Source organism: Haliotis cracherodii, unplaced genomic scaffold (assembly GCF_022045235.1).
Source record: "Haliotis cracherodii isolate W230 unplaced genomic scaffold, xgHalCrac1.p SCAF_9, whole genome shotgun sequence".
Classification (NCBI taxonomy): Eukaryota; Metazoa; Mollusca; class Gastropoda; order Lepetellida; family Haliotidae; genus Haliotis; species Haliotis cracherodii.
The window spans coordinates 47941867-47965870 of record NW_027266343.1 but is presented as its reverse complement, the minus strand read 5'-3'; the positions used below and the strand labels follow the sequence as shown (position 1 = coordinate 47965870).

At 38.6% G+C, this 24004-nt stretch overlaps 1 protein-coding gene across 1 annotated transcript in view; it reads right to left on the bottom strand.

The window, feature by feature from the left end:
* The window catches only part of LOC139453341 (1-phosphatidylinositol 4,5-bisphosphate phosphodiesterase epsilon-1-like), a 369664-nt gene that overhangs the window by 121103 nt on the left and 224557 nt on the right, over window positions 1-24004 (bottom strand). The window contains exon 8 of the mRNA XM_071235012.1: window positions 13464-13535. Within this exon, the coding sequence (XP_071091113.1) occupies window positions 13464-13535 (72 nt within the window). The remainder of the gene's footprint in view (window positions 1-13463; window positions 13536-24004) is intronic.

Genomic DNA, 24004 nt, shown 5'->3' with positions numbered 1-24004 from the left:
CACCCATCCTCTATTCCTAAACGGGAATGTGTTGACATACCACAACAGAAACATTATCCTCAACACATTTGTTATGAAAAAAGACTTGATGCTAATATTTAAAATTCAAAAGAACTAGAATCTGATGGTACAGTTTACAATGTGTATATGACATCTTACTTCTCTCAATACAGTTTACACACCTACTTGCATGAAATTTAATATGTTATTTTTGTCATTTTTTAAAACAATGTATTATAATCATAACATTAAACTGTGATGTCATTGTAGGCTTGCCACATATTTGTGATGTCATTGTAGGCTGGCCATAGGATTATCAAGTCATCTGTGCGCTATAGATCCAATTGGAACTTAGATATCAGTGTAATATTGAGCAAATAATATTTAAACAGAAATATATGCATTGACAAATAAATGTTTACATCGCTCTAAATATGACACCAAGTATCAGGATACTGATACAAATGACAGTCAATGAATTCAATAATCAATTAAATAAAAGTGACAAAAAGCTTTCTATTATAACCATCAGAAATCTCTGCTGAAAGTAACAAGCAGAATCCATTGTATGATTGTGACTATATCAAGAGCATGCGTTTATGAATTACCATCAAATAGTGATGACATCAAGTGTACACAAAAAGGTGAGCGAATCCTGCCCCACCAGTGGTATCCATTCAAAACACATGCAAAGGCAAGTCAATAGTTCATGTATAAAAACACACAGGAACATAATGTACATGTCGCTCTATACAAATTCAATATTATGCACAAAATGTACACTTGAAGTCCTGGGGGACACAAGAAGGCATGACAATTTGAATCATCAAACTTGTAGACATACAAATGACATTTTAATGCAAGTGAGAAATACACTCAAAGTTCACATTATGAGTGGTTGATTTATTCAGTCAAACATTGAACTGACCCATCTACTATAGGCATAAGGCATGAGCATGGTCAATGAGTGAGTGAGTGAGTGAGTTTGGTTTAGGCTGCTTTGAAAAGTATTCCAGTTATATTATGATGTGTCGATCAGCTTGATGTGGGAGGAGAGTCCGAAGTGATGCAGGTCTCAGACGTTTACCACTTTGCTGCAGGTATGGTGCTGGCAAATCGGGGTAACATAATCGGGGCAAATCGAGATCAAACTCAAGATCATTGATTTCTGCATAGCCAATTGAGGTGCCTTAGACAACTAGGCCAGCATGCCCCCATATGTTCATTGATATGACATCCAGTAAAATTCAAGTGACCAGTTCCACCGCCAGCCTGGAACCCCCATTTTCATGTTGTGATCCCTCAAAGTTAATACTCAGCATAGCCTAGACTCCAAAAAGACCAGGGTAAATCCCTGTTGAGAGTCCATAGGTTATAAAAATCAGAACATAAACTCGACACCGAGAAATTGTTAAAAATTACAAATGAAACAATCCTCAGATGAAAGAAGAGAGAGCACTGGCACAATTCCAACAGTCCAGGCTAATATTCATTATGTCTAACATATCCATAGGACTAGAAACTTTGACAATTTTCTACACATCACTATAAGGACTACCGACAGACTCAGATTCTAGCACCATACATTGTACACAGCACATACGGAAGTTCTGCTCGCACGCATGTAAGCTGGCAGCTGTGAGGACCGAAACACTATCGCTTGAAGTCAATACTTGAACAACGAAGACAGGAAAGGTATACTTACAGCATGTTTGTTGTGATTTGTCATCGTGCAAGTCATAGATGGTGTCTGCTAGAATCCTCAGGTGATTGGAGAAACATATATCCCTTGAAGACAGACTAGCGCTAGGATAGACTCGCCAAATGTCAAGGTGTTAGTCTTGCACAATCCCTCAATACTCTACTCCATAGAGAGCTTGTGTACCTTTGTAAATACTACACAAAAGTAGAGATCTGCTGCATCCTAACGATGGTTTGATCAAATGTAGCCAAGAAATGAGACACTGCCCTTAATAATGGTCAGTCGTATAAAGCAAATAGGCCATTTGTTGGATATTGGTTCATTGTAATATCATTGATATCTTGTTGATAGACTCATTCATTTTGTTCAGAAGACCTGTCATAACCATTGATTATCACTTAGTCTTCGTAATACTGAAGTGTATATACCCAAGTCATTGCATAGGATTGGTCAATTCCAGTGGTGAATTATTGCCCACAATTACCGGTCACTTAATCAAACTGTAGTCATGCCTCATTCCCTTCTCCTTGATGAAGCATATATTTATTTATTATGGTTTGGCTACGGAAATAAGAGACTGTAAAAGACATTAAATCAATGTCATGGTAAACAAGGCTTGTGCCCCTTAAAGCAGATGATTACCATATTACAGACATGGATTAAGGAAAAAAAAGATTTAAAACACTGATCAACTTAAAAAAGACTAGAATTAATTAAAGTATTCCAGTTATGTCAGAAAAATATTAATGCTTTGACCTTACAAAAATACTTATTGTTTTGAATGAGAAAAGGTCAGCTAAACATATGAGTTTAAAACAACACTGAAACAGTTTGACCAAGCATTAGATTCATTACCTAACCCACACGTGACAAGCTCTTTGTCTTTTTTCTCTTGGTGTTATAAATGACATTGACACAACTTTCCATTCTTGATGAATGCACGAGAAATCATTATCACTTGTGATCCTTGTAAGATTTCCGAGAATGACACTTGAGTACTCCACTGAGGCTTGAATAAACCACTGTATACCATCCCATGATATAGTGCTCATAATCCGTGTTGATAAACATACACCATTCACTGACAGGTTCAGTCAATCAGAACCCACTCACAACCTGACTGTGAATCCTCCCTCTGAAAAAACATGGGTTTAATCCAACATCTGGAAGAGAATCGATAATGGAAGAGTCTACACGCCACCCAAGGGCGAGCAGCATACGGGTGACAGCCCAAGAATGAGTTGCACTGAGTCACTGCCCTCACAAAGACATGGTGCCACGCCTCCCAACAGAAACCATTGTAATACTCCTTCAATGACATTCACAAACTGAGATTTCATTCCAAGTAGCCCGGAGGTTCTATTAAGTTATACAATCGCAGTCCCATATCCGTGAACCTGTGTCCCTCCCAACAATACTGATTCTTCTCCTAACGTGTAACGGCGGCCGCTATCGGGTTATAGCAGGCATGTTAGGACAGGGCCGGCTGGCCCCCGTAACTGTTTAAATGTGTTATTTGTGCACAATCCCTAAATGTCATACTGTATATTTACACATATGGGGCTTAGCCCTCTTCATACCTGGAGCCTACCACTTTTATAGGAGGGGAACAATTGTTTGAAGTTTCCCGCCACAATGTTCATAATGAATCATCGTTCGCCAGAATGAGGTGACTCAACTGTTGAAATCGCTTTGTTTTTGCACTGTCTGCCATTTGTCAACACAGTTGCAGTTTTAGAATTTAAGGTATTTGGAAAGAATTTGCATTGCAATAATGATCCTATCACTGTAAGTCTTTCAACTATATATGAATCGATATATTTTTATCATAATCAGATTTACATTATAATAACATAATTCTGTTCAAAATTACAGATTCTATTAATATGTTAAAAATAATCAGACTTGAAAAGCGTTTTTATAGTAGTTTTTATATCACAAAGAATAAAAATAAGATATTAAAGAAAACATCTGTTCTTAATAAGTCAGAAAGAGTAAATACATATTGTGACAATAAATAAGTTACATTCATATTTAACATATCTTGACTTCAATTTGAAAAGTAGACAAAGCAAACCTATAGATTATCTCTTGTCACTTGTTCGGAAGTTAGACATTAATTAACGAGGCAAAGCACACCTGATATGGAGACTAAAGAAAGACAACAGAAGGGGGGAAGAATACACCAGGTATTTGACAGGTGACACTACATCTTTGTTTTCCTTCATCTCAACAAGATGTGAGAACAACACACCTGCCCAGGGGATTTACCTGGACACACCTGTAGCTGACGACAGGTAGAATGAGAACACAATGAAACAGGAACATGGGCTTAACTTACCTCTTAATCTCAACAAACAAAGTCAACTTTCAGTGTTATTTTGTTTTGTATTGGCAACTTGGTACAAAAACGTCCACAGGTGCACAAAACACACTTAGCATAAGCTGCATGTTTTTTTTAATTAAGCCATTGAAGCTGGTTACCTGTACTTTTTACACTTAAGACACTGTATTACTGTTTACAAACTAAAAAAGTTGAAAGAATGTGAGTGAGTGAGTATGGTTTTATGCCGCTTTTAACAATATTCCAGCAATATCACGGCGGGGGGCACCAGAAATGGGCTTCACACACTCTATCCATGTCGGGAATCGAACTCGGGTCTTCGACGTGACGAGCGAACGCTTTAACCACTTGGCTACCCAACCGCCCCGTTGAAAGAATGATTTTGATAAATAGCATATCACTGCACATCTTCCAAGTTTAATTATGCCAATACTCATTGATAAAGGCAAAAATATCCTAAGCAAGCCCTAACTATTCCTCACTTTTATCAACTTGTCGGCATGTATTTCATCCTCATCTCCATGTCAATAGCCGAGATGATAAGCATAAATGTTTTGTAATGTCCCTGGGCTTAGATATATTATTTCCTAAAATATGTTGATGCTTTTACACTTTTCCTTTGAAACATATCACTCACACTCTCTCTATATATAGTCCAACACGACTAGACACTTCTTGTTTTATATCAGCTGTGTCTAGGGAGCTGACATTTTTACCTTTATTTATCAGTCGACATACTTATAACCTACATGGCATTTTTAAGTTGTGTGAAAGCTTTGTAATGCTAGACACAGACTTGAATTGTTCTTATCGGTGAAGAGTTCTTGACTTGTGTTTTACTGTACACATCTACTATGTGAAAATGAAGAGGCACTCAAGACGAAATGTGAATACCAGGGACAGACCGTGGTAGCTTATTCTGGTCACCAGACGGCAGATCAGGTGGGAAAGCCATTAACAGGTCTGAGACATCCCCATCACTGGACTCTGATGATGATGACATTAGCAGATGACATTACCCGAACCCACGGCTGGTATTCAGTTTCAGGTCTTGAACAGTAGAACTACTTATACAAGTGGGTGGACAACTGTCTTACTAATTAAGTATCAATTTACAAGAGGATTTTAACAAATACTGGTAGGAGGACAACTGTCTTAATAAGTATTATACTACTGGGAGGAGAACTGCACATATTAATTAGGTAGTATACTTTTATAAATTGGACTGACTTATACTAGTGGTTGGATAACAACTTAACTGATTAAGTATCAAAATAAGAAGGTGAACTTTAATAAATACTGCTAGGTTGACAGCTGTACTAAGTATGATACTATTTGAATGACAACTGTATTAGTTAATATAGATATACAGTGGGCAGGTAACAGTCTTACTCAGTATTATACTATTGGAAGGACAACTGTATTAGTTTCATATAAATAAAGTTACGGGACTTAACTATAGTGGGCGGGCAACTATCATCATCAGTTATAATACAAAGTGGATTTAATTATACTAGTTGGTGGACAACTGTCTTAAGTAGCATCAGTTATAATGTAAGTGGATTTAATTATACTAGATGGTGGACAACTATCTTAAGTAGCATCAGTTATAATGTAAGTGGATTTAATTATACTAGATGGTGGACAACTGTCTAACTCAACATCAGTATACAAAGTGGATTTAGTCATACTAGATGGTGGACAACTGTCTAACTCAACATCAGTATACAAAGTTGATTAAATTATACTAGTTGGTGGACAACTGTCTTAAGTAGCATCAGTTATAATGTAAGTGGATTTAATTATACTAGATGGTGGACAACTGTCTAACTTAACATCAATATACAAAGTGGATTTAATTATACTAGTTGGTGGACAACTGTCTTAAGTAACATCAGTTACAATACAAAGTGGATATAATTATGCTAGTTGGTGGACAACTGTCTTAAGTAGCATCAGTTATAATACAAAGTGGATTTAGTCATACTAGATGGTGGACAACTGTCTAACTTGACATCAGTATACAAAGTTGATTTAATTATACTAGTTGGTGGACAACTGTCTTAAGTAGCATCAGTTATAATGTAAGTGGATTTAATTATACTAGATGGTGGACAACTGTCTAACTGAACATCAATATATACAAAATGGATTGAGTCATACTAGACGGTGAACAAACTTAACATCAGTATACAAAGTGGATTTAATTATGCTAGTTGGTGGACAACTGTCTTAAGTAACATCAGTTATAATGTAAGTGGATTTAATTATAGTAGATGCTGGACAACTGTCTAACTCAACATAAAAAAACAAAATGGATTTAGTCATACTAGATGGTGGACAAGTGTGTAACATAACATCAATATACAAAATGGATTTAATTATACTAGATGGTGGACAACTGTCTAACTTAACATCAATATACAAAACAGATTTAGTCATACTAGATGGTGGACAACTGTCTAACTTAACATCAATATACAAAGTGGATTTAATTATACTAGTTGGTGGACAACTGTCTTAAGTAGCATCAGTTATAATGTAATTGGATTTAATTATGCTAGTTGGTGGACAACTGTCTTAAGTAGCATCAGTTACAATACAAAGTGGATTTAATTATACTAGATGCTGGACAACTGTCTAACTCAACATCAATATACAAAATGGATTTAGTCATACTAGATGGTGGACAACTGTCTAACTTAACATCAATATACAAAGTGGATTTGATTATACTAGATGCTGGACAACTGTCTAACTCAACATAAAAAAACAAAATGGATTTAGTCATACTAGATGGTGGACAAGTGTCTAACATAACATCAATATACAAAATGGATTTAATTATACTAGATGGTGGACAACTGGCTTATGTAGCATCAGTATACAAAATGGATTTAGTCATACTAGATGGTGGACAACTGTCTAACTCAACATCAATATATAAAATGGATTTAGTCATACTAGATGCTGGACAACTGTCTAACTTGACATCAGTATACAAAGTGGATTAAATTATACTAGATGGTGGACAACTGTCTTAAGTAGCATCAGTTATAATGTAAGTGGATTTAATTATACTAGATGGTGGACAACTGTTTAACTGAACATCAATATACAAAATGGATTGAGTCATACTAGACGGTGAACAAACTTAACATCAATATACAAAGTGGATTTAATTATGCTAGTTGGTGGACAACTGTCTTAAGTAACATCAGTTACAATACAAAGTGGATTTAATTATGCTAGTTGGTGGACAACTGTCTTAAGTAGCATCAGTTATAATACAAAGTGGATTTAATTATAGTAGATGCTGAACAACTGTCTAACTCAACATAAAAAAACAAAATGGATTTAGTCATACTAGATGGTGGACAAGTGTGTAACATAACATCAATATACAAAATGGATTTAATTATACTAGATGGTGGACAACTGTCTAACTTAACATCAATATACTAAACAGATTTAGTCATACTAGATGGTGGACAACTGTCTAACTTAACATCAATATACAAAGTGGATTTAATTATACTAGTTGGTGGACAACTGTCTTAAGTAGCATCAGTTATAATGTAATTGGATTTAATTATGCTAGTTGGTGGACAACTGTCTTAAGTAACATCAGTTACAATACAAAGTGGATTTAATTATACTAGATGCTGGACAACTGTCTAACTCAACATCAATATACAAAATGGATTTAGTCATACTAGATGGTGGACAACTGTCTAACTTAACATCAATATACAAAGTGGATTTGATTATACTAGATGCTGGACAACTGTCTAACTCAACATAAAAAAACAAAATGGATTTAGTCATACTAGATGGTGGACAAGTGTCTAACATAACATCAATATACAAAATGGATTTAATTATACTAGATGGTGGACAACTGGCTTATGTAGCATCAGTATACAAAGTGGATTTAGTCATACTAGATGGTTGACTGTTGTACCTTAAGTCAAACAATGTATGACTGTAACATCTGTAAAAATCAAACACTGTGTGTTGGATGAGGAAACCAAGACACATCTTTCTCCTGCTTATCATGCTGAGATTACAGAGGCTGGGGTGGAGATTTGCAGTACGGTGGTTTGCTTCGTCGTCTGGGGAGGATGGCACGTACAGAATGACATATACAGATTGGCTTTAAGCAGTCAGTGGATGAGTGAGTGAATACGGTTTTATGCTAATTTTAGCAATATTCCTGCAATATCATGGTGGCTGACACCAGAAATGGGCTTTCCACATTGCACCCATGTGGGGAATCCAACCCGGGTATTTGGCTTGATGAGCGAATGCTTTAACCACTAGACTACACACCGCCTCCAATCAAGTTGGCCTTACCAATGTCATCAACACAATGCAGTAGCATATGTTGTAATTACATCATTTCCAAGAAAATTCATTAGTAATTTTAATTCATTCCATGAGCTCAATTCTTCACATCAGAAGTGTTCCTTGTAATGAATACATCACAGTTACCTCCCTTGTAAGACCTCACCAGACTGGTCAGAGTGATAAGTGGAAGGTGGAAGATATGATGCTAGCTGTTGTTATGAGGGGGCAGCCTTTGAAATTTAAAAAAAAATTAAATTATTAATTTTTCTTAATAGTCCAGAGGACTACAGGAAACCTAATTTCACATATAATAGTTTTCAGAGTTTATACCTGGTCCTGCTTGAATGAGACAAAAATGTTTACTATGCTTGCATGTTCCGTCTGTCTTATTTAGTTCTAATTTACAGGCTCGCTGACTTGGTTGATGCATGTCATCGATCCCAATTGCGTGGATCGATGCTCATGATGTCAATCACTGGATTGTCTGGTACAGACTCGATTATTCACAGACCACTTTCATAAAGCAGGAATATTGCTGAGTGCGGCGTTAAACAACAAACAAACCAAACCAAACCTAGTTCTAATTTGTAGCAAAACTGAAGCATTGAGAACTGGTTCAGAATTATAGCCTTCCAATGATACAAGTCAATGAGGATGACAATCAATGGATTTTCACTTGTCGTCAGCACAATTTTGTAGTCTCGGACCCAGTGTTTGTAACAATTTTAAAACCCAACAAGACAGTTGGACAGGTGACCCATACATGCTGCCTGCTCAAAACTCTAAAATTACCACCCAGCATTCAGACATTATAAATATTGAATAATCGTGAAAACTAAGAGAAAAATCATGTCTTGATTAAGTTGAAATAAAGAAACTTGAGATTCTATGAGTTATAATAAAACTGAATACATAAGTAGTCTAAAAATTATCTGCCAGACAGTCGGGCAGGTGAAGCGAATATTTCATGCAGCCCGAAAGAAACACTGCTTGGGCCAGCGGACTAGTGGGCTACGGACTAGCATACACTTAGTGGGCTGGCTAAGTAGAATATCCATATCTTGGTGTTGTTGTACAGGGCACTTGTAGCAAGGACTTGTCCCAGCGTGAGTCTCCCGTCAACTGCAATGTACACATGTTCATCGTCCTCTATCAATATTTGCCTCATCAACCACACAGTGGACAATGTACTCAAGATGCTGATTGTGAAACAAGTATAAACGCTGGACGATAATAGGGTCAATCCTGGGAAGAGATTTACTATCGTGACCTAAGTAGCTAAGTCAACAGGAGTTGATACTTAAAACCATAGAACATTAAACCTAAGACATGGTGAACACTCAGGGTCATGATGGCGGATAATGTGATTTAAACATATCTTATGCACCCAAAGTATTGGGTAAAAGTTAACAACCTATGCAATCTACTAAACATATTATCATAATGTAATATTATACAATACAAATATATACTACTCGACTTTTGATAGGGAGATCTGTGCTTCCATTTAAATATACACATGACATTTTATGAGAATCGGTTTTGTGTATCATTGAAAGAAATATAATTATCCCCATAAAAAATAGGGTAGTATATTTATCAATAGTATATTTCATAGTATATTTATAAAAATGGCTGATAAACATGCATTCTAAACTTTTCAATTTTAATAAGAAAATTTTATTTCTTAACATTTACTGAAAACCATTTCTGATACTGCTGGAATATTGCTAAAAGTAAAATAAACCACACTCCCTCCTAACATTTAAACATACATAGTATAGGTTAGAGCACTCAGACCATGGAGTCTAATTGTTGAAATGGTTAGTTAGAGTCCTCGTTGTGGAATCTACCGGCAACCATTTCAATGATTAGACACCATGGTCCGAGTGCTCTAACCCATTTACACCATGTCCAACATTTATAGCACCTAAAATTTTGAAAGATATTCAGGAACTTTCTGCTCAACTGTGAGAACACTTTGTGAGTTGGCCATGTGTGTCCCGGGGCAAGTATATCATTTATATTGGACCACTTTGAGCACATTTATCAATCACTAAAAACATTACTTGCCCATCTTACTTAGCAAACATAATGTGAGTAATAACATATGCTACTTGTGGAACCGTACTTTTGGGTATTTGTAATAAAAGAAATATTTTTTTGGCATGCTAGGGAGGTGACTAAAGTTTGTTTGATGTAATGTCATCTGTGTCAGAGTAATTACTATATGGAATTGGCAACAGTACAACCCAGTGCATATAACAATAGCAATAACAATGATGATGATGATGATGATGATGATGATGATGATGATCAACATTCTCAGAAAGTGAAGAAGAGCTCATCGGTTCAACTGGATGAGAGTTTCTATAGTGGCGGACCACGTTATAGGAAAGATCTTTGTCCAAAGGTCTTGACACTGACACTTGGAACAGAGGGATTAAGATTATCCAGGGATCACAGATTCCTGACTGTTGCACTTCTCCACCGACTCCAGCAAATAGTTCCCCCACAATTACAACCTTCACCACCCTTGATCCTGTCCCACTTCACACCCCTTTGGCATCTGACTTGGTTAGGATGATTACTTCTATTGTGGAGGACACCAATTACACCTCTCACCGTGCAGTCACAGGCACCAAGTGTAGGGGCTTAATAATTCAATACCCCCGGTACCTGCTAATCAGGAGACTCAGTTCTCAAAAAGTACCAAAATAATTTCTTTAATTTGGTTATTACCTGGCCTCACGTATGACCATCCATATCTCTCTTATCCCAATCATACTTCACAGTACGCTTTTATTAAATATACAAAAATATTTTCCTATTTCGGTTATCTTTAATTTCACATTTCACCATCACATATATTTGGTCCAGTCATACATATTTATGCTCTTTTGTATACAAATATTAACTTTGATATCAGTTATTTACTTATCTCACACAAAACCATCACATTATTTACGTATATGACCGCGTATAAGCCGAATTTTGAGGACCAGAAATAAGATTCTGTAGAAAGGGGTCGGCTTATCCACGGGATACACTTTCATGATAGTATTTTTCAGATCGTGATCTGTCAGAAACATCGCCTGAATGACGGTCCGATAGATTACAACTTCCCAAAAGTTTGGAAGTTGCCACGACTACAGCCATTATTGTTATAAATTATCAATAAAATTATTATTATACACCAATGATGTCATTATTAAAAAAATGTTATGCATGTTACTACTTCCGGTAATAAGTTTTCAATTGAATGTTCAAAGTTTATCGTTTTTCATGAACTCCATATACGGTGTTATTAATCCCAAATAATCAATATCATGATTATAATATGCGATTATAAATCTTGGGTGAGGAATTTCATGTATACACACACTACTGTAGGCACAGGTCAGCGACCTTTCAAATGTAAATATTGGACTTTGTTCTGGTGTGACAGATCATCGACCTGGGACAACAATGTCTGCAATGTCTGCAATGTAATAGATCCCCCTTCAACTCCAACCATGGACACTGACAGGGGACACATCTCCCACTTGATGGTGGGGGATAGAGAGGCGGGTGGGTACACTTGAGTGGGGGTGGAGGGGTGTAGGGTGTGGGACACTTGATGGTGGGGGATAGAGAGGCGGGTGGTACACTTGAGTGGGGGTAGAGGGGTGTAGGGTGAGGGACACTTGATGGTGGGGGATAGAGAGGCGGGTGGGTACACTTGAGTGGGGGGGAGGGGTGTAGGGTGTGGGACACTTGATGGTGGGGGATAGAGAGGTGGGTGGGTACACTTGAGTGGGGTAGAGGGGTGTAGGGTGTGGGACACTTGATGGTGGGGGATAGAGAGGCGGGTGGGTACACTTGAGTGGGGGTGGAGGGGTGTAGGGTGTGGGACACTTGATGGTGGGGATAGAGAGGCGGGTGGGTACACTTGAGTGGGGGTAGAGGGGTGTAGGGTGAGGGACACTTGATGGTGGGCGAAAGAGAGGTGCCAGGGTGGGTACTCTTGAGTGGGGGTGGAGGGGTGGAGGGGTGGAGGGTGTGGGACACTTGATGGTGGGGGAAAGAGAGGTGCCAGGGTGGGTGCACTTGAGTGGGGGGGGGGGGGGGGGTGTAGGGTGAGGGACACTTGATGGTGGGGGATAGAGAGGCGGGTGGGTACACTTGAGGTGGGGGGGGGGGAGGGGTGGAGGGTGTGGGACACTTGATGGTGGGGGAAAGAGAGGTGCCAGGGTGGGTACTCTTGAGTGGGGGTGGAGGGGTGGAGGGGTGGAGGATGTGGGACACTTGATGGTGGGGGAAAGAGAGGTGCCAGGGTGGGTGCACTTGAGTGAGGGATTGGGAGTGATGGGGAAGGCAGCAGGGACACACTGAGGTGGGGATAAAGGGGTGCAGGGTGGGAGGGGTACACTTGACGGTGGGGAATAGAGAGGTGGGTAGGGTAGACTTAAAGCTTGAGTGGGAGATTGAGGGGTGGGTGGGGACTGAGTGGTGGGGGATAAAGGGGTGTAGGGTGGGGGTGGGGGGGGTACACTTGAGTGGGGGATGGAGGGGTGGGTGGGGACTGAGTGGTGGGGTATAGAGAGGTGGGTATGGTACACTTGAGTGGGGGATGGAGAGAGTGGTGTGGGAGGTAGCAGGGATGTATATGAGTTGGGATATTAGGGATGGTGGGATGGAGAGGGACAGATCAGAGACAGGGGTGTGATGAGCCATATTGCAGGACTTGTGTGGATAGAATTTCATTTTTTTTGTGCCAGATCAACTCATTTTCTTATTGCACAAACATGCTTATCACAAATTTTGTAGAAGTGAAGAAAGAAGTAAAAAAAGTTGCTTTTTTTTTATTTAGAGCTTTTTTCACATGCTTTTGCTAAATTTATTTCAAGAATTAAAAAAATAATATGAACAAAAACCATTTTTTGTTGGTTTTTCTTTCTCCCTCAGGTACACAAGACATCAAATGGTCGGAAAATAAATGCATTCTTTTTGACTCGCATCCATATTTGACAAAACAATTTCCAAACAAAATACCACACTAATAAATAAAAACAGAACTGGTCCTACCTTCTTGTACTGAGCATGCATGCTGGCCGGATCATCAAGCACCTCCAAACTCTTTGCGGTGTTCTTTCTGTCCTGCAAGACAACAAGAGTTATCTCCCTTTACTTAACAGCAACACAAACTGCTTGAAGTTCAGTAAAATATACCTATCCACACCAGTGCCACTGGACTGAGACTGTCTGTATCACAGTGAGAAGATGGGTGGGTCAGTCAAGTTTACCTCTGCATCTTCCAGCTTGCAGAATGAGTTTATTTCTTTTTGAGGAAAATTAACTACTGAAAGTGTTGATATTTTGCAAGCTGAGCATTTATGAGTATCACACGTAACTTAAATGATACGCAAAGCATACTCATTAAACAGTTGTTGCGAGTTTCATTTGGGGGTGTCCTTTGACTATGCGCCTGTCAAATGGGTTCGACTGTAGCATCGAGAGCATTAAGGGAAGCAGTATTACTTTGCCAGGCTCCTGAATAATATCTAAACAGTAGGTTAATCACCTGTTTATCTTCCCTTATAAGTAATAACTCTCTGTAAAATTGTATGTGTAAAACATTTGGTACTATGGGTTGGTTGTCCTCCATGCAAATAAGAAAATAATTGAAATAGTAGAAGTTACTAATTACATATAGAGAATCTCACCCGAGTGTCTTTTGATATCAAATATATCAACACGAGTTGATAAAAGTGGAAAAATTCTGAGTCTTGCCGAGGATTTTTGCCACTTTTATCAACGAGTGTTGATATATTTGATATCAAAAGACACGAGGGTAAGATTTTATTTATCATCCAACATCATTCTTCCAACTTTTTCAGTTTGTCGACAGTAATTAGCAGTGACTTCAGTGTAAAAAGTACTGCTAACAGCTTCAGTAGCAGAGCCATTAGTGATGTCATTTGATTGTGACGTCATGGTAGCCAGTGATGTCACAATGGTCTGCAAAGTATTGTGATGTAATTTCATTGCAGCAATATCTACAGTGTAGATATCGCTTGATCTAATCCAAGCAATATCTCCTGTGGGAGCCAGTTTTGGATGATAAATGAAAATCTTAGCACTCTGGGAGTTACACCATACAAGGATCCAGGAGAGATACAGGTGGATGCAACCCCTCTTTTGGCGGCATATTAAATATTAATATTTCTGGTAGACTAACTGTTAACCGAAACAGATAATAGACCACCAGATGTGAGATCTTGCACAAACTTTTGCGTTCATCTAGCGCGTGATATGTCAATGCACCCCGCCTCTTTCAAAACACGATATTTCTCTACGACGTTCATAACAACAGCGTCATGAAGGCGGGGATTTAGTCTGGGCTCAAACCTGGGGTAGGGAGTCGACTCTTTGTGTGACAACATATAACTACTACAAACATGCCGGCCATGATGGTGGTGGAACATGACCAACCAGCAAAATACATGTCACACACGACAATGATGTCATATTACTTTCAAAATGAATTCAGCTTCAGTGAGGGAGACATTACATTCCTTCAAGCCTCCAATAGCAGCTATCATCCCAGGGCCCTGTTCCACAAAGCGACTGTAGCGCTAAGGTGGTCGTAGCTCCCATACTTTAACATTGAGTTACGACAGGAGTTCTCTAAACACCCTCCATTATCAGCATGTACACAACCAACAGCAGAGTAACCAACTACCCCCTCAATAGTCAGCTGTCACACAACCAACAGCAGAATAACCAACTACCCCCTCAATAGTCCGCTGTCACACAACCAACAGCAGAATAACCAACTACCCTCTCAATAGTCAGCTGTCACACAACCAACAGCAGAGTAACCAACTCCCCTCTCAATAGTCAGCTGTCACACAATCAACAGCAGAATAACCAACTACCCTGTCTATAGTCAGCTGTCACACAACCAACAGCAGAATAACCAACTACCCTCTCAATAGTCAGCTGTCACACAACCAACAGCAGAATAACCAACTACCCTCTCAATAGTCAGCTGTCACACAACCAACAGCAGAGTAACCAACTACCCCCTCAATAGTCAGCTGTCACACAACCAACAGCAGAATAACCAACTATCCCCTCAATAGTCAGCTGTTACACAACCAACAGCAGAATAACAAACTATCCCCTCAATAGTCAGCTGTCACACAACCAACAGCAGAATAACCAACTACCCCCTCAATAGTCAGCATGCACACAACCAACAGCAGAATAACCAACTACCCCCTCAATAGTCAGCATGCACACAACCAACAGCAGAATAACCAACTACCCTGTCTATAGTCAGCTGTGACACAAACAACATCAGAACTAAAACAACACTGGAATAAGTCTTGTATGTAAACCTTGTCCTGGTTTGCTATTGTTTCAAATCAATATAGTGTGTGTCATCATCACTGATAATGAGATGTCTCTGATAAACATCACACACGGGAGGTAGACAGCCTGCTCCATCACCTGTATGAGTGACTGCCTGAGTTCGTACTTCACCTCAATGTCAGAGCTCTTCATGAGCTATAGCAGAATAAACAACAGCGTTTGCTGCAATCAGATTGGTTGAACAAATTTTATAGGCCAGATTTGTTTCTACATTTTTGCGTGTTTATACTTAAAAATAAGCAATCTGTAAAGATATTATTGTTGACTTTTTTTAAGAACTGAAATGAGCAAAGATGGGAGTGGGGACAATCTAAATCAAGGGTAGGGTGTGGTGTGCTGCAGTATTTGTTAGAGACAGACTGCATATTTTTGAAAATGTGCTGAAAAGAGGAGGAATCCTTTTTTTTTTTTTTAATGTTTGTTTGAAGGGGATAGGATAGGGGTGGGGTGGGGGGTTAGAGAGGGTAGAACATCAGTTTTAAATGTATTTTGGGCACAAAGATTTTCCCCAAGAATGTTGGGAGCAGATACTCTCTTTTTTTTTACCCAAAATCAAAAATAGACAAACCCAGTTACATAAAGGTATAATCCACTGGACTTGTTATTCATATAATACAAAAATTATCACCTGTTCATCTTGAAGGTATGTTGTCGGTCATTCAAAATTATTAATCAGTTTAGAATTTACTGGAGGCTTGAATATTATTAATACTGATTTAAAAAATGAAATTTGCTCTACTCCCAAGCATATTGTAATAAAGTATAGTTTTGCCCTAAACTTTCTAAGTTAAAGCATGAGGGAGCCCTCAGTGCCCTATGATGAGTGTATGTAGTTCCAGTTCCAGGATTACCACTTCCTGTGACCAGAGACAGACATAATTTATAATTCACATGGAGACCATGGTAATTTAAGGTAATTTGAACAGCATCACCCAAAAAGTGTACTTTATCGCAGGATCATAAAAGTACTCTTTGTGCCTTTGATCTCTTAGCGAAGCATTTTAGAATAATCGATATGTTGGATTGGTGGGTGCCTATATACATCTGGACATGATCAGTGCATATTACTGCTGGTGATCACATTTGTAGAAATAATTGTGTAATATACATGGAAAATATATGGAAGTTATTTTCATGTTACAAAGTATTCCATGGGGATCTCATAAAACAGTGAGATCAAATGTTAAACACCAGTTTCAGAAGCTTCGATGTTGGTGCTTATATTATGTGTGCAAACTTGATTAAATGTCATCTTGGATAACACAGACAATAGCTCACTGGGGGATGTATTTATGTTCTCATGCCATCCACACAGCCAGTGTGCAGAATGTCATGAAAACTCCACTGCCGTTTTTTGGTGAACTATTCAACAAACTTAATAATGATTCTGATATTCATGTTCACGTGTAGAAAAACACATTTTTGACCACATTTTTAATACTCTGTGAGATAGACGCAGATAATATTTCTAGAAAAGTACTTCTATCATAATAAATGACGAGTCCCTGAGAGTGTTCAAACGTCTAGGAAGCCTAGCTCTGTGCTGATAGTCCCTGAGTGTGTACATATGTCTAGGAAGCCTAGCTCTGCGCTGATAGTCCCTGAATGTGTTCAAATGTCTAGGAAGCCTAGCTCTGCGCTGATAGTCCCTGAGTGTGTTCAAATGTCTAGGAAGCCTAGCTCTGCACTGATAGTCCCTGAATGTGTTCAAATGTCTAGGAAGCCTAGCTCTGCACTGATAGTCCCTGAATGTGTTCAAATGTCTAGGAAGCCTAGCTCTGCACTGATAGTCCCTAAGTGTGTTCAAATGTCTAGGAAGCCTAGCTCTGCGCTGATAGTCCCTGAATGTGTTCAAATGTCTAGGAAGCCTAGCTCTGCACTGATAGTCCCTGAATGTGTTCAAATGTCTAGGAAGCCTAGCTCTGCACTGATAGTCCCTAAGTGTGTTCAAATGTCTAGGAAGCCTAGCTCTGCGCTGATAGTCCCTGAGTGTGTTCAAATGTCTAGGAACCCTAGCTCTGCACTGATAGTCCCTGAGTGTGTTCAAATGTCTAGGAAGCCTAGCTCTGCACTGATAATCCCTGAATGTGTTCAAATGTCTAGGAACCCTAGCTCTGCACTGATAGTCCCTGAATGTGTTCAAATGTCTGGGAAGCCTAGCTCTGCACTGATAGTCCCTGAGTGAGTTTAAATGTCTAGGAAGCCTAGCTCTGTGCTGATAGTCCCTGAGTGTGTTCAAATGTCTAGGAAGCCTAGCTCTGCGCTGATAGTCCCTGAGTGTGTTCAAATGTCTAGGAAGCCTAGCTCTGCGCTGATAGTCCCTGAGTGTGTTCAATTGTCTAGGAAGCCTAGCTCTGCACTGATAGTTCCTGAGTGTGTTCATATGTCTAGGAAGCCTAGCTCTGCACTGATAGTCCCTGAGTGTGTTCAAATGTCTAGGAAGCCTAGCTCTGCGCTGAAAGTCCCTGAGAGTGTTCAAAGGTCTAGGAAGCCTAGCTCTGCACTGATAGTTCCTGAGTGTGTTCAAATGTCTAGGAAGCCTAGCTCTGCACTGATAGTCCCTGAGTGTGTTCAAATGTCTAGGAAGCCTAGCTCTGCACTGACAGCACGGTATGTTTATCTTCTAACTGAAATGATTCAACCAATCAGACTGTGACACATGCATACCTGATTTAAAATGATGACAGATACATGAATTTGATGAAACTGATAAAAGGAAAATCTATTGTCAACTTCTACGATAGTAAGGTAAGAAAAGTTGTTTGAGATAATAAGTATCAAATGTTTAGATATGTGTTATTTAAGAAATAAACAACGAGTTCGAGTTGTTTATCGTACAACAAAACACAGAAGGGAGAATAAACCATGAGGGGTGCAGCCCCGAGTGGTTTATTCTTCCTGCAGTGTTTTATTGTATGCTAAACAACGACTAGAGTCATTCATTTCTTATATGAGATATCAACATTTTGTACTATCAATAAATTGCAAAGCTTTGAAACCATTTACCCGTATTTAAATACTGATCCCTCCCCGAATACAATCTCCCACTTTTGGGTGTGATCGTTAGGCCAGCTACATCTATGAGGAACCATTCAATAGATACTTCCTTCTAAAAAATAATGTTGTCCTATTTACGACATCATCAAGTTGCTTCGAATCTTCAGAAATGACGTCATGATAGAACAATGTTCTATCGTGAAATAAACCATGCTTCAATTTTCATTGTTCTTTGCGATTTATCGCGAAGCTATCTTATATTCTTTATTAGAACATCAGGACAGTCACTTCAGTTGTTGCCATGGTTACAATACTGTGGAGACTTTGTACTGGGTTTGCACTATGTACAATATCTGGAGCAGGCTTTGAAACAGATCTATTGGTTGATGTTGAGGGTTTGTAAACATTGTCATGGAAAACGATTGATCTTCCTTTAATAACATACAGACAAACACTCAGCTGTGAGCGGTGTATTTCTCATTAATCATCTTTAGATGTCCTTCATCTGAGTTGGATGAACAATGTACATATTATCTTGTATTCTGGGTATTGGCAAAACAGGTGCAAGTATTTTGTTAGCAATTTGTCAAAAGATATTATGCTCGGGCTCTAAAAACATACATGACTTGCTACTTACAGAAGATTTATCACATTACAACTACATGTGTAGAGAAGCTCTCTATACATAGAAGTATGCAGCAAGTCATTAAAGAGAACTTGTGAATGAAGTAGGGGACTCAAACTCAGTTAGGACAGCTAGGTGTGATGAGTGAACACACTGCCCAGCAGGCCACCCTGGTGACCCTACTAGTTGGTTTGTTGTTTAACGCCGCACACAGCAATATTCCAACTATATGATGGTGGTCTGTAAATATTTGAGTCTGGACCAGGCAATCCAGTGATTAATATCATAAGCATCGATCCACGCAATTGGGATCGATGACATGCATCAACCAAGTCAGTGAGGCTGACCACCCGATCCTGTTACTTGTGCACCAATTGAGGGTTGTGTATCAAATATTAAGTATCATCATCATTATATGTCATCATGAAAATTACGCTTTCGAAAAAACATTAGAAGAAACCAAATGAGCAGGGTAGATAACTCTGATTGAAAGTGATCCCAAGGGCAGGTAACTGAGACTCACTGGGATATTTACCAAGGACTGAATGAAGATGTGAAATAATTTTTTTTTTTTTTCTGATATATTTTCCAAAGGGAAACTTTCACGTGGCATTGGTTGTTATATTATTTAGATCAATTGTGACAGTGCTTCTGTACAGTACACAGGGTTGGTCTGATAGCCTAGTGGTTAAAGCGTTCGCTCGTCACGCCGAAAACAAGGGTTTGCTTCCCCACATGGTTACAATGAGTGAAGCCCATTTCTGGAGTCCCCGTCATGATATTGCTGGAATATTGCTAAAAGCAGAGTAAAACCTGTTGATAGTCACTGTATCGTAACAAACATGAAATTAGATTAAGAGTATTAATAGCAAATCATTAATGGATCCTTGCTATGCATCACTTCGGGCTTTCCTCCCACATTAAGCTGACACGCCACGATATAACTGGAATACTGTTAAAAGCGGCGTTAAACCCAACTCACTCACTCACTCACTCACTCACTCACCAGGTCACACATTGTAACCATCCAATTTTAAGCTATAGAGGCAGTGGGGTAGCCTAGTGGTTAAAGCATTGGCTTATCATGCCAAGGGCCATTGGATTCGCAACTGGGAATATGTATGAAGCAGATTTTTATTACATTGCTTGAATATTAGTAAAAACGGCATAAAACCATACCGACTCACACACTTTCAGACTTTATGACAAGAATGGGACCTAATCTGACATGGATTCACCACACGTTAATTCAGAGGATTAAATTCATACTTATTTATTTAAACTCCTTTCTCATCAACAATAATATTTTCATAGTCTGTAAATATATAGATCCGTCCCATCAGATGATCAATATCTATAACAAATCAGTGCTTCACTAGCCATGCCCTCCAAGACATGCAGCTGTTTAGGCAATGAATACACAGAACAGCTTACCGACCTTAGTCAACAGGTGGCTGACAAAATGTGGTACGAACTAGGTAGCATCATAGCATCCTTAATTACAGATATAAATAAACAGGAGACAATATTGTCTATACACCCTGAAAGTATATTTTAGCGAATAAAAATAACAACAAAATTCTGTTACAAAATTCAAGAACTTGCTACATGGAAGGGAGATAATGGGTTATACTGGAATTCAAATTATGGAAACAGGTCAAAATATTCACAGTCGCCTAAGGCTTGGCTGCAGCAATCTTTACGCAGATCAATATCATAGACGCACGCACGCAAGCGCTCCACTTTTATAGTCTAACCAGCATCCCACACTTTTTACACAGTGCCTGATAGTCCAGTGCCACTTGAACATCACTAAATATTGCAGATGTTTCCAAAACCTTCCTCACCATTGCTTACATTAAATAGTACTAAATTCCTGACAACTAATCATTGTCCCAAAACAATGAAATGAACTTCTACTGAATCTCAACAGAATTGATGTAATACAGTTACAATCATTCTTCAACAATAAATTACTCTGCCATGTAACATTTTGGTATAAAGAAAAATATATTATTGATAATATGCTTTGTTTTCTAACATAATACAAAAACATTCAATTTTGAGTGAAACCAATGAATGGATCAAATTTCAATAACAATTTAAAAAAGCCTCACAAATCCATAAGTTCACCAGTTATATATAATTGCTTTATTTTTTTATGAAACCACTCAAAGAAGTAGTACTCCAAGCACTCAAAATTGATTGCCGACCACTTACATTTACATTCCTATTTATACGTTTAGATCGTAGTGTTAAAGGCATCAGGTTACCAAAAGCAAACAGTTCTACATGTCACATTTACACAAATGAGATAAAGCCAGGATGATTTATTTCAGTTCATGATTATAGAATTTCTTGGTCTTTATACAAAGAGGCTCAGGAGACAAGCCAAAATGTGTAGGGTTGTTTAGAAGTTAAAAACCACAACAATTTGTTTTAAGAAATAGCATATATTTCAGAACACATATCCGTTTATTTTGCAAAAATACAGGGTATCCATAAAAAATAGGATGTGGCCTGACATAGAAAATATGAAAAATAGTATGTAACTGCTCCAAGTACATCTTCCTGAGGCAAGGGAGTTAACTGACTGTAAAAGTCCTCTTTCCACCCTTGCCGAACTAGGATGGAATTTCGTGGCTCGATTGTAGCGCCACCAGTGGCTATAATAAGTTATGTCCCTTCTATGTCCCTCCTATTAACCAGTAAGATTTCACATCTCATATCACTTGCTTTTGCTTCATATCAAATGGCATCGCCCAGTGAAGACAATCTGATCGATCATCAAGATCTATAGTGTAAAAATAAAAACAGTATTACTTCGCGATATGCATCAAATCACATGAGCACCTTCATTAAAATCATGAAAAGCTTTGGAAAATATCTGTTGACGCAATCCTGCAATCGACCGAAATCTGCACGGCAGTTTACGAACCAGATGTCGATTTCATTACTCAATTTTGATTGGACTCATTAGTTCAGCCAAAATATAACTCCATAATTCCAACCTAGTTCGGCAAATTGGACTCTTAGAGTCAGTTAACTCCCTTGCCTCGGAAAGATGCTCAAAGTATACCTGCTAGTCTTCCTACATAACTAGAATAAGAGGTGACTAATGAGACCGGGTGGTCAAGCTCCCTGTCTTGGTTGATGCATGTCATCATATCCCAATTGTGTTGATCGACACTCATGATGTCAATCACTGGATTGTCTGGTCAAGACTCAATTATTTACAGACCACCGTCATATAGCTGGAATATTGCTGAGTGCGGCATTAAACAACAAACAAAAACCATCACTAGAACTTATTACACTTAGTTTACACTTTCAGTCTGACGAGCACATAGAAGCTCACTGTGACACACTACAGTGCATCTGCTGTAGATAAAGCCAGCACATCATTTGGCAAACCGACACTAATGAGCAGGCTGTACAATTGGAATTGCAAAAAACAATCCTGCATGTCTGGTTGAGAAACAGAACACAAGAACGTTGGAACCATCACTGACACAATAGGAGATATCTGCCCAGCGGTATAGAGGTGCACGTAACCTTGGTGCTGCCCACAAGATGGTAAACATGATCGTCTGACTGCAGGCAGTAGGCGAGTGGCTATATTGATAGGACTGGGCTTGGAGGGCATGCTGTTCTGTGTCATCTCAACGGAAAATGCAAGGACATTTATATTGAAGCCTTCAATAGGCATTTTGAAGTTGGAAGAGCATGAATACATGACCCATTTTTACGGATAACAATTTTAATTTTTTTCCTACACTTCAATAAATCATGTGGCTGTTAACAACAAGTACTTAGGGACAAGTCATTTATCATTGAGTGTGTGGTGTGGGTGGTGGGTGGGGGATGGGGGAGGGTGGTTGTTGTTGTGTCACTTATTCACGACCCCTCCTTTTATCTAACCAGCTGCAGCCCACACAACCCTATAAAAGATTACCATTCCCTGACTTGCATGTACATATTAATTATTACAGACTAATCTAGAAGATGGTTAATGGGTGTTTATCAGAGCAGGGCAATTAATGTGGCTTTTAAAACCAGAAGTCAAACTAGGTAACGTCATGTAATTAATGTTGAGGGATCAGTCATTTGAGATTATTTGGGGGAGTAAATGTTTATTGAAAGAAACAAACTTGTTCCAGAAAATACGTGAAATATTTTTGCCTCTGGCTTTGACAAAACAAACTTGTTACCTGGGCATTTTGTTGTGAAAAGAAGATATGTGTTCAGCTGAACTTTCAGAAAAAAATTGTACATTATAAAATAGTGACTGTAAAAGATATTCTTTTTCAGACAAAACTCCCATCCCCCATAAAAACGTTGAGATTTGTTGGTAAAATACATTTAGTTTTCATCAGCAAAGCCAACAGCAAAACATTACTGGAGTTTTACTGCAGTGTAGAAAATATGACGTTTTACAACATACGTAATATAATTTCATAAAGCCTAAAAGGTAAAAAAATGAACACGGACTGAATGAACCAACATTGACAAAACTTTTTTAGACTGGTGATATACATTGAAACCAGTTTTTTGGCGAACAAGAACT